The sequence below is a fragment of the Rattus rattus genome, chromosome 2, assembly GCF_011064425.1.
Source record: "Rattus rattus isolate New Zealand chromosome 2, Rrattus_CSIRO_v1, whole genome shotgun sequence".
Taxonomy (NCBI): Eukaryota; Metazoa; Chordata; class Mammalia; order Rodentia; family Muridae; genus Rattus; species Rattus rattus.
In genome coordinates, this window is record NC_046155.1 from 34,840,861 (window position 1) to 34,853,263 (window position 12,403).

Below are 12,403 nucleotides of genomic sequence, written 5' to 3' on the forward strand. Positions count from 1 at the left end.
CTGGTCTAACTGGCTGCCTGTATATAGAAAAATGAAAATAGACCCATATTTGTCACCTCGCACAAAGCTCAAATCCAGTGGATCAAGTGCCTCAACATAAAACCAGATACACTCAATCTAATCGAAGAGAAAGTGGGAAAGAGCCTTGAACTCATTGGCAAAGGGGGAAATTTCCTAAACAGAACTCCAGTGGCTAACGCTCTAAGAACTAACAAATGGGACCTCATGAAACTGGAAAGCTTCTGTAAGGCAAAGGACATAGTCAATAAGGCAAATCATCATCCTACAGATTGGGGAAAAAAAAATCTTCACTAGCCTCACATCCAATAGAGGGCTAATATCCAAAATATATAAAGAACTCAAGGAGCTAACCACCAAAAAACAAAAATCAATCAACCCAATCAAAAAGTGGTGTATAGAACTAAACCAAGAATTCACAACAGAGGAATCTCGAATGGCTGAGAAGAACCTAAATAAATGTTCAAAGTCCTTAGTGATTAGAGAAATATAAATCAAAACAAACCCGAGATTCTACCTTATATCAATCAGAATGGCTAGGATCAAAACCTCAGGTGACAACACATGCTAGTGATGATGTGGAGAAAGAGGAACACTCTTCCATTGCTGGCGGGATTGCGAACTAGTACAACCACTCTGAAAATCAATTTGGAGGTTCCTCAAAAAACCGGAAACAGTCCTGTCTAAAGATCCAGAAACACCACTCTTGGGAATATACCCAAAAGATGCCCCACCAGGCCACAGGAGTACATGTTCCACTATGTTCATAGAGGCCTTATTTGTGATAGCCAGAAGTTGGAAACAACCTAGCTGTCTCACAACAGAAGAATGGATACAGAGAATGTGGTTCATTTACACATTGTTATACTACTCAGCTATGAAGAATGAGGACATCCTGAGTTTTGCAGGCAAATGAATAGAACTAGAAAATATCATCCTGAGTGAGGTAACTCAGACCCAGAAGGATGTGCACAGTATGCTCTCAGTAATAAGTGGATATTAACCAAGAAAAGAAAAGAAAAGTATAGAATACCCAAGATACAGTCCACAGAACTCAAACTGAAGGGCCCAAGTGAGGACACCTGAATCCCACTTGGGAGGGAGAAGAAAGGAGGGAGGGACCTGGAAGGGAAAGGGGATGGAGGGGAGGGGAACATGATCTGGTATTTGTGGGGGAAAAGGACTGAAGCCCTGAGGGCCAGCAAAAAGAATGGAAACAGGTGACCTTGAGGTAGGAGGTTAGGAGGACCCTCCAGAATGTACCAGTGACCTGGGAGATGAGAGACTCTCAGGACTTAAAGCAGGGGATCCTAGATGAAAGGCCCTACAGTGGAGAGAGGGAACTTGTAGAGCCCACCTCCAGCAGAAAGACAGGGCATCAGGTGAGTGATGGGATTGCTATCCCATAGTCAAAACTCCAGTCCATAATTGTTCTTATCTGAAAGAACTACAGGGATGGAAATGGAGAAGAGCCTGAGGAAAAGAAGGTCCAGCAACAGGCCCAAAGTGGAGTCCACCTCAAGGGGAGGCCCCAAGGCCTGACACCATTACTGGGCCTATGGAGCACTCAAAAAAAGGGTCCTACCTATCATGCCTGCCCTCTGAAAGACCCAACAAGCAGCTGAAAGAGTCAGATGTATATATGGACACCCAACCAATGAACAGAAGCTGCTTACCTCTCTGTCGAATTAGGGAAAAGCTGGAGGAAGCTGAGGAGGAGGACAACCCTGTAGGAGGACCAGCAGTCTCAATTAACCTGGACCCCTGAGATCTCTCAGACACTGGACCACCAACCAGGCAGCATACACCAGCTGATATGAGGCCTCCAACACATACATAGCAGAGGACTGTCAGGTCTGGGTTCAGTCAGAGAAGATGCACCTAACCCTCAAGGACTGGAGGTCCCAGGGAGTTTAGAAGATTGGGGGGGTGGGGGGAATGGGGTAGGGCCATCCTTGTAGAGACGGGGGTGGGGGTGGAGTGGGGTAGGGGTGTTAGGGTATGGGATACAGAACAGTCAGAAGGTGGACTGGGAGGGGAATAAAATCTGGAGTGTAAAATTAAATTTTAAAAAATCCACTTGATACCTAATAAACATGATGAAGATTGATAACTGCACACTATTGTATATCCAGCACTCAGAAGGCTAGGGTAGCAGAATTCCAAGTTAGAGGCCAGTCTGATTGATACACTTAGACTCTATTAACAAAACAAGCAAACAAACAAACAAAAACAGCTAATATTAGGGTTAGAGAGATGGCTCAGTGGTTGCTCTTCCAGGGAACCTAAGTTCAATTCCTAACACTCACATGGTAATTCACAATCTTTCTGTAATTCTGGTTCCTGGGGATCTGATGTTCTCTTCTGGACTGAGGACACTGCATATATATATAAGTAAGCAAAACCATACAAATAAAATAAAATTCTTTTTTTATCAAATAAATGCCTTTCACTTAAGATAGGCCCTATCTAGCCTGAAACAATGTAGACCACACTGGAAACTAGAGATCTGCCTGCCTCTGCCTCCCAATTACTGGAATTAAAAAGCATGCATCACTCAGTCCAGTTAAATAAATACATTTTTGTTATGTTTTTCGAGATAGGATTTCTCTGTGTAGCCTTGGCTATCCTGGAACTTAGTAGACCATAGTAACCTTGTATTCATAGAAATCTGCCTGCCTGTGCCACCAAAATGGTAAGATTAAAGGCATGCACCACCACCACCCAGCAAGTAAATACATTTTTAAAGTAAAACCAACAGTAGATTTTAGACATCAAGCATTATGTAATCTCCTTATATTATTACCTCTTTTGACATGACCTCTGAAATATTATAAGATTCATCTTCTCTTCCTCTTTTCTTTTTCATGACTATAAAACAAAACCATTTAACTTTTTAATAGCAGCTAAAAACAGAAATACAAACATACATACATCCTTCAAGCTGAAACAAAGTCTATTACCTGTATTCTCTTCATTTCCATCAATTAAATTTTTACCCTAGAAAACAAAGATTTAGAATGTTACTATTTTTTATTAGTTTTATGTTTTCCCTACATGTGGATTCTGTGCACCCTGTACACCCCTGGTGCCAATAAAAGAGGACATCAGATTCCCTTAGAAAGAACCATGAATGTGAACCAGGTGGTGGTGGCACACGTCTATAATCTCAACACTTAAGAGGCAGAGGCAGAGGCAGGTGCATCCTGGTCTACAGAGTGAGTGTCCAGACAGCCAGACACCTGTCTAGAAAAAAAACAGAACAATAAAACCTCCACGTGGGTACTAGGAATGGAACCCAGGGCCTCTGGGAAAACGTCCAGTGCCCTTAATTGTTGAGCTACCTCTCAAGACCCTAGAATGTTATTTTTACTAAGGATTCTTATATTATTACACTTTCTTTTTTGTTTGTTTTGATAGATTCTCACTATATAGCCTTAGCTGGCCTAGAATTCACTAACCAGATGATCAACCTTGAAATTTCATGATCATTTTGCTTGTGTGTACACCAGGCATAGCATTACATAAAAGGTATTGATCAGGGACTGTAAAGATGACTCAATGGTTAATAGTACTTCATGTTCTTACAAACAGTTTGGTTCCTAGAAGCCACATTGGGAAGGTCACAAACAACTGCTTTGGAAGATCCAATGCCCTATTCTAATACTCCATGGTCATTCAAACATAGTGCGTGATCATACCAAAAAACATATATATGCACATACATATATATATCAGGAAGTTTTATATTGATATTAAATGCAACTTTAAAAAAATATGCTACACTCTAAGAAAACTTGAAAAGAGTTGAAAATTAAAGCAACAAGCACCAAACAGATGGACAAGCTGAATATATAACACCCACTCTTGGCTCTCAGGGGCATTCCACACACATGGTACACTTACACACATCCAGGCAAAACAAAAAACATACACATAAATTATATTTTTTAAAAGACAATGGAAGAATAAATCTGAAATTAAGTATGCGATGAAATAAGTAACAATTTTCCCAAAAGGATGACTCTTTCAGAGGTAGAGAATCCCCAGCACTAAGAAATCCTGGCTCGGGGATGGGGATTTGGCTCAGTGGTAGAGCACTTGCCTAGGAAGCGCAAGATCCTGGGTTCGGTCCCCAGCCCCGAAAAAAAGAAAAAAAAAAAGAAATACTGGCTCATCGTATTACCTCTGTAACTTTTAATGACCGTTTTTTTTTCTCCAACTTCTCTTTTTTCTTCTGTTCCTGTAAGATAATTTTTTTTCCTTAGGACTTGTGCCAAAAAGTATGCATTACAATTACATCATCATGTATTCAAACTAAAAAAAAATTACCTAACAATTAAAAACAAGAACTTTTACTTCTAGGCTTTATGGGATTATAGGAAACAGACTTACCTCTTCTGCCACACAGAACTAAATAGAGATCCAATTATATTAAACAAGTTTTCAAAAGGACAGTGAACTCTGAGAAGAAAACCTTCTGACTGCTTAGCTCACAGCCTGAGTTCAATCTCAAGGGCAAACAAACAGAAACCAAGTCTTTGAGATGAGATAAAATTCAAAACTGAAAACTTATAACATCTCCAAGGTTAAGTACCAAAGAGATCTGAGAAGCAGAGAAAACTGGTTTCTCAGATTTCAGGCTAAGTACTTCTAAGTCTGTGGTCAAAGCCACAACCAACAGAAAGAATAAATTGGTAAAACAATCTGCCCATTTAAAAAAAAAAAAAAAAAAAAAGGAAAAGGAATAAGTTTACTCCCTAAACTAAAAAGGAAGTCCTACAGAGCAGTGTCATATTTACCTTACAACTTATCTTAACAAAATTTCATTTTTTGTGTGTATATGTGAACACATCCATGACACTGATTACATGGGCTGAAAATCAAAGGAAGGTTGCCAGGTTTGAGACCAAACACCTTTACCTGCTCAGCTATCTCGCTGGTTCTGTATCTTCAACTTTAAGCAAGATATGTATGTATATATACTAATTCACATCAGTATAAGAGATGGCTAAAACAGAAGTTGTCTTATAACTCATTAAGCTTAAGACTTATTTTGTGTTTATTATTTTACCACAAAGATTTGAACAATGTTTCCAAAGACCTTTGGCAAATGTAGTAAAGTCTTAGTTGATCACTGTGATAGAGACAAGTATATTCTGGAAAATGGTCTATAAGGTAATGAGGTTTAAGTGACTTTGAGGAGAAGATTTTCAAACATAAAAAAGATACTCAGATATGCTATAAGATCAAGGGAAAATGCAAATAAATCTGTAATACTAGAAAAATATCAGCACATAGTGGAAAAATTGATGAAGACAGACAGGATGAAAAACTTGATGGGAATATTCATACAATTGTGGTAGCCTAGCCTTCCCAGATAGACAGACAGACAGATATCCTAAAACGGAAACTGTATGTGTAGGGGTCAGTGTATTCAGAGTACTCAGATTATTTGCCTAGTAATCTGAGATGAACCCTAACACTTGATTAAAACCCTAGTACCGCTAAAGAAATAAAGACAATAGAGGGAAGGGAAGGAGAGAAAGCAGTTGCTCATGATAGTGTTCGGCTATAATCACAGCACTAAGGAGGCAGAATCAGAAGGATCCTGAGTTCAAAGCCAGTCTACGATAAAATTTTATTTTATTTTATTTTTTTAAAATCAAAAAAAAATTTAACCGATAAATGTACTACATAATAAAATCTGAAAAATAGAAGAGTACATACCTAGTTAACTTATACTGAAGGGAAAAAACTGGGTTTTTCCTATTCTTTCATCAACAATTACTTGCTCAAACTTTGTACTTTAACTGGAAAAGCTGAGTTTTTTTGTTGACATAATGCGAGCAGTGAATATACAGCTACTGAACATCGAAACTCAACTCAATCTAGTTCTGACTCTACATAATCTCTCTGTCCTAAAGTACCAGATCTTACAGACTAAACGCTTAGGCTCCCAGTCCTCCTCAATCCCACTGCCAAATGAAATGTTCAAAAGTTGTTCAACCTTTGTTTTGACCATGAAATGAGATCTATTACAAAAGATACTGATGAATACCTAATAAAGACATAGGTAAGGAACAGCATGGCAAAAGGGGCCTAGAGCTTCAGTGCTCTCTCCAGAACACGATTCTTCCAATTGATCCATAAACAGGCGCTCTCATGCCTCTTTGGGGCTTCACTACACAGGTAAGAATGATTAAAGCAATGACCACAAGGGATCAACTAACAACTTTGAGGTTGGTGTACACCTCTAATCCTGTTTCAGGATTAAATTCTAGGCCCAACAATGTGTTAACGCTTCAGTATACAAAAAGATACCACTGTGGAGAACCCAGGGCTTTAGGAATTACATGACAGAAAATAAAATGAAACCAAAGTTCTATAATACTGTAATACAGTGGTTCCACTAATATAATATCCTGGTAAAGCACTACCAATCAATAGTGAGAGTCATCATAAAGTTTGGTGATGTCATAAGAGTATGTTATAGAATGGAAATGCGCATTATCTCAATTGTGTTGGTGATTACACAAATCTATACGTTCACTGGTCAAAACAAGATCTGGAGCCACGGCTCAGCTATGAAGAGCTCTGACTGTTCTTCCAGGACCCAGGTTCAACTTCCAACACCCAAATGGTAGCCCACGAGTGTCTGTAACTCATCCCAGGGGATCTAATACTTCTTCGCAGACCATGGTACGTACACATACAAATACGCAGACAACAAAATCATTAACATAAAATAATTTTTTTTTAAATTCAAAGAATAAACTTGAAATCTCTACACTTAACTGTACTAATTTATACTTCAAAAAGCTGCTCCTAACCTATTTTCTAGTTAATCACACATACATACCTCCAACTGCTGTTGTTCCATTTTAGTCAACAAAAATTTTGAGTAGATATTGCTTTTTTCAAGCAAATGCTGCAGTCTGCGGTACCGAATTTCAGTGGACTCTCTGTCCCAAGACTTTCGAGCCTATCCAAAGAAAAATATTCCAGGATACTAAATTAAAGAGGCACAAATATTATTCAACGCCATCCTTCTTTCTACACAGCAAGTTAGGTGCCAGCCTAACTATACAAGACTCTGTCTTCAAGTACACTAAACAAAGCAATGAAAAGAAAATTAGAATAAACACAAAAACAAAACCCAAAGAATGAAAACCACTAAAAGGAGGGGTGAGGGAAAATAGGAGGGAAGAAATTGACAACAAAATATGACATGTATGAAAAATACCATATGAAATCCATAACTTTTATGCTAACCAAAACAAACAAAACTCTCACTGGCCAGAGGCTACCACATCTTTTTATAACTTTAAAACTGCTGTTGCCCAGGCACAGTGGCCTATGCCTTTAATCCCAGTAATCAAGGATAGTCACAGTTATAAAGGGAATTCCAAGCTAACCTGGGATATATATCCTACCTCAAAATAAAAACTCAGAAAAAACAAATCCTGTGCTATGTGATGCCCTCTGCTACTTGGAGATTCAGCCTTCAAGAATGTCATCACCAAATTCAGCCCCTCAACCTTGGATCAAAACAGTGACATTGAAATAAACCTCTTTCTTATTTGTCTGTCTGTATAAAGGCAACATTTGCAGGCTTGCACACCCATTTGTGAAAAGCAAAAGAAAACTTTGGAGTTAACTCACTCCTACCTTTACATGGGTCTTGAGGATCCAGTTCCAGATCGCCAGTCTCATACACCCAACAATTTACCGGCTGAGCAGTCTCATCAGTACAGACCTCTTCTCGAAGTTCACTGTACGTATGGTACTGCTCAGGTCTTACTATCCATGCCAGCATTTTGTGTTCCCCAGAGTTCTGCCTTTATGCTTTAGCTTTCTTTTAAGAGCTGAGGCTCACCTCAAACTTACTCAAACAGAAGATGACCTTGAACTGATTCTCCTGCATCTACCTCCCAGATACTGGATTACACATGGGCCACCACACCCACCTAGATCATTGGTTTCATGTCACTTACACTTTTGAATTACAAACCTCTACTTTTTGTATTACTTTTATATAACATTTATTGAGTTATGTGTATAGCTTTTTGGACTCCCAGAACCCCATAAAAGTGAGCACAATGAAGCTTGTAATTTCAACACTGACCTGTAGACAGGAGGATTCCTGGGGCTTGCTGTCCTATCCTATCTAGATGAATGGGTATGATGGATGATCAATAAGAGGTTTTATCTTAAAATGAGTCAGTTAAAAAAAAAAAAAGGCATTTGGAGGCCTGCTGGGAACAGGACTTCTAAAAAAAAAAAAAAAAAACAAAAAACAAGTATGTCTGCAAGGTTGTGGTGCAAGGCCATTTTTGCTGGCTACAAGCGAGGCCTCCAGAACCAAAGAGAGCACACGGATCTTCTTAAAATTGAAAGTGTTTATGCCTGAGATGAAACTGAGTTCTACTTAGGCAAGAGGTGTGCTTATGTGTACAAAGCAAAAAACAATACCGTGACTCCTGGAGGCAAACCAAACAAAACAGATCTGGGGAAAAGTAACTCGGGCCCATGGAAACAGTGGCATGGTTCGTGCCAAATTCCGAAGCAACCTTCCTGCAAAGGCCATTGGACACAGAATCTGTGTGATGCTGTACCCATCCTGGATTTAAACTAATGGAGAATAAATAAAAAAAATTTAAAAAAAAAAAAAAAAAGGTTCTTGCCAATCAAGCCTGACAACCTATGTTCAATCCCTGGAACCCATATAAAGGCAGATGGAAGGAGAACAGACTCCATAAAGCTGTCCTCTGACTTCCACCATGTGCCATGGGATATACAGACCCACTCACATTAATAATTTTTAATTAAATGGAGAATGGAAGACACTTTACATCAATTTCTGTTCATTCTTCATGTGCAACACAAACACACAATATGGAAGACTGACATACAAAATATGTAATGTGAATCATAATCAATGTGAATTTCCTAAACCAAGTGGCTTTCTATTTATGGTAAGTTCAATATTCCATTACAGTATATCTTTCAAGGAACAGGAACATGGACACAGCCTGAGATGAAATTTGACTGCAATATTGATAGTGTGGACCTGCTTGGAGACCACTGCTGCTTGACAAAGTTCCAGCATATCAGGACTGCCGACCACAGTTCTGCAGCATCCTTTTACCTTCATCTTTGATTTTGTTATGGGAGTTCCTTATGCTTTTTCCTTTGGGAAATGCTATATGAGCTTTGTATACATAGTAATCTCTCTAAATAAGATAATCCTTTGGAGGAAAGCCTGTACCACAGAGAATTAACAGCATGATTAACCCTGCCTACTCCCACACAAGAACCCCCATTGTGCCCTCGGCACTGAGAGTAGAGGCGTTAAAGATTTATTAACTGAAAGATGGTTCCAGAAACTCCTAGGCACTTACACCTACTCCCAAGGACGAAAGCACACAATTGACAGAAACAATGGGAACCCAGAGTCTGAGGCCTTGGCAATTGAGGGCAAGAGTTCAGTTTCTGAGTATAGGATAGTGTCCGCAACTGATTCCCCGACTTACAGGATGAATGGTATCCCTACGAGAACCAGATTCTGTTAAGAAGTTAAGGCTGACTTGTTCCCCTCTACTATACAGAGCAGCAGCCACTGAAGGGGGATGGTAGGCTAATGAAAGAAGAGTAAAATACAGGACCTTCCCTTTGGTGAGAGAACGAGGAGAGCAGGCCCGTACTGTAAGAGGAAGGCACACAGGAACCCAAGTAGGAAACAGCTCAATGCTTATTGTGCAAACACTGCCCCTTGAGGAATGAAATTGCTCATAAGTGTGTGTTTCTCAGGACTCAATGTCTGGGACCTCCTGACCACAAAGGCAGACAGCCTGCAGGAGGGGATGTAAAGGGTTGCTGAAACTAAGAGAACAACAGGGACTTAGAATCTTGCTGAACTTAACAATTTGTGAGATCATTTTTTCAACATTACCTGTGATTAAGCTACTATGCAAATATAGAATATAAAAGGTGTAAAGCCTTCAATAAACCAGCGGTCTTGGCCGATTTGACTTGTCTTTAGACAGTGTCAGTCTCCTTCCCTGCTGACTCTACACCTCTTTGAGACCTGAGCCCTGCTGCAGCTGGACTCTGGCACATTTACTTTATGATCAACTATCTCAGCTTGTTCACTTGGGAAAATAATCTGGGCTGGAAAGATGGCTCAGCAGGGGACAGTGCACCTGCTCTTACAGAGTGCCAGGTTTGTTTCCCAGCACTCCAATGAATACCACACTCTCACACACTCACACGCACGCACGCACACACAGACACACACGCACAGACACGCACACACACACACACACATGCACACACACACAGACACACACACACACGCACACCTCTCAAAATAACAAAGGAAAAAAATGTTTTTAAAAAAGAATATAAGTTAGAAAAGGTGGCACAGGCCTATACACTCAGAAGGCTCAGAATAGAGAATTACTGTGAGTTTCAGCCCAGCCTAGGCTACAAAATTAAGACTAAAAAAATCCCAAAGAGAATCATGTTGTATTGACAGGATGAAATAAATGCAAAGGAAAAAACTAAGGATTTAAGAACTTCCCATGAATATAACACCTTTTCCTACATATGCAACAATTAAGCGGCAGGGTGGGACTTCATAATACTAATCAAGAACTTGCCAAATGTTAAAAGCTGCTTTTACTAAGTTTTAAAAGATTCTGTTTAAAGAAACTACAAATACTGTAACTTGTCACGAAAACGTACAACTCAACTTTAGCTAAAGAATCTTACTTATAGAAAACTAAAGCAAGTTGATCACTTAGGCAGCAAACAGAAATAAATTGCTAAGAAATCCTTAGGAGTAGGGAATGATTGCACACTCCAGTAATCCCAGCACTGGGAAGGAAGCTAGGCAGAGGGACCCTGGGGTCCGGAGGCCAGCCTAATACTGTCTCAAAAACAAACAAACTCAACAGAAAAACAGAGGGGAAGGGAATAATCAGTAGACCTGGATTACAGCCCAGCCTTTGATTGATGTCAACTTCTACCATCTCTGTGTAGTGGGACATACATTATGACTCTGGGCATTAAAGATTAATGTTAGCCAGCAGCCATACAGTGAGAGTACATATTTAAAAAGCAAAGATGGCCAAACAAAGTATTCATCAGTGACTTTGGCTAAAACTTAATAACCAAAAAAAAGCAATTTGAAACGTTCTCTCAAGAAACGTTGCAAACGACCCCATCAAGCACGTTGCCAAGATTTCAAGTAGGGAATAGCCAAGTGGCCAGGGCTGCTTTGAAGTTCAAGGAAAAGCCAAGCAAGAGGTGAAGAACACCCGGGGTGGGAGGGAAGGCGGAAAGCGCCTCGGGCCACGGGGCATTACCTCTTCTAACATCTTCCGTTCCTTCTCAAGTCCCTCAGCCTCGAGCTGTTCTTCCTCCTCCAGCATGGCTGGGGTAATCACTGCAGGCTCCGTTTGCTCAGCCATTTCTGGAGCCAAGGGCCCTAAGGGAGGATGCAGGGCTTTCAGAACGTGATCTAAGTTCCAAGTTAGCGAAAGTCACGGCCCTCCTCCCTTCCCGGTTGCATCCGAAGCAAAAGCCATAGCTAGCGTCTGGGTGGCAAAGCACGTCTGCCCGGACCCAGCTCCTGAAGAGAGGTGCAAGGGAGACTTGTGGACACCCTTCCGTGCCACCCAGCAGACAAGGTCGCCGCCGGCGGCTCCTCACGCCTCTTTCCCCCTCAGCCCGGTTCCTCCCTCCCCGGGGTACAGCCTCCACGCCGCCGGCTCACCGCTGCTGCTCGCGGGCCGCTCCGCAGGCATGGCTGGACTCCGGTCTCCTCAAACGCCGCGAGCTAATTCCTCACAGTGCAGCAAGGCAGGTCGGCTCACTCACCCCACGGCGCGAGAAGTTCGCGCGCTTCTCTTTCGCGGGAAAACCTGGTCATCTCGCGAGACTTCCGGCTCCCCGCCCTCAAGGGGGCCTCGGCTCACGAGATTTGGACCAGCTTGTTTTCGCCTTCCGCCTCTTCGCAGTAGGGTTTCCTTAATCCTTGTTTACCCGAACCTCAATCTCCAGCAAATGGGGGTTGCCAGCTTCAGCCTCGGACATCTTTCGTGGTCATGGAGACTCCACGGACCGTAGTGGCCCAGATTGTCCCTTTTTTATTTAATGATGGTTCCGAGTTGTTCGGCGGGTGCAAGACCTTTTTACACACTGGTGTTTTTAAACACCCCCCCCATACCTGTCCTTTCGGTCAGAAAACGATCATGAAGTTCGATGTTAGGATGTCAAAAACTGCCAAGCTCGCTGGACCCAGCACATTTTTCGTAGAATTCCTTTCCAAATAACTGAGGAATGGTATATGAGTAAGAAGAGATAGGAAATTAAGATC

The 12,403-nt window shown here is 41.1% G+C and overlaps 1 protein-coding gene and 1 pseudogene across 1 annotated transcript in view; one reads left to right on the top strand and one right to left on the bottom strand.

The window, feature by feature from the left end:
• Hells (helicase, lymphoid specific) overlaps window positions 1-11,917 on the bottom strand; it is a 41,666-nt gene extending 29,749 nt beyond the window's left edge. Inside the window, exons 1-6 of the mRNA XM_032891830.1 lie at window positions 11,801-11,917; window positions 11,391-11,512; window positions 6,881-7,003; window positions 4,205-4,261; window positions 2,982-3,018; window positions 2,825-2,889 (exon numbers count right to left, since the gene is read on the bottom strand). Coding sequence (XP_032747721.1) covers window positions 2,825-2,889; window positions 2,982-3,018; window positions 4,205-4,261; window positions 6,881-7,003; window positions 11,391-11,512; window positions 11,801-11,831 — 435 coding nt within the window. The 5' untranslated portion in view covers window positions 11,832-11,917. The remainder of the gene's footprint in view (window positions 1-2,824; window positions 2,890-2,981; window positions 3,019-4,204; window positions 4,262-6,880; window positions 7,004-11,390; window positions 11,513-11,800) is intronic.
• On the top strand, window positions 8,324-8,651 carry LOC116891115 (annotated as a pseudogene).
• Window positions 11,918-12,403: the final 486 nt, after the last annotated feature.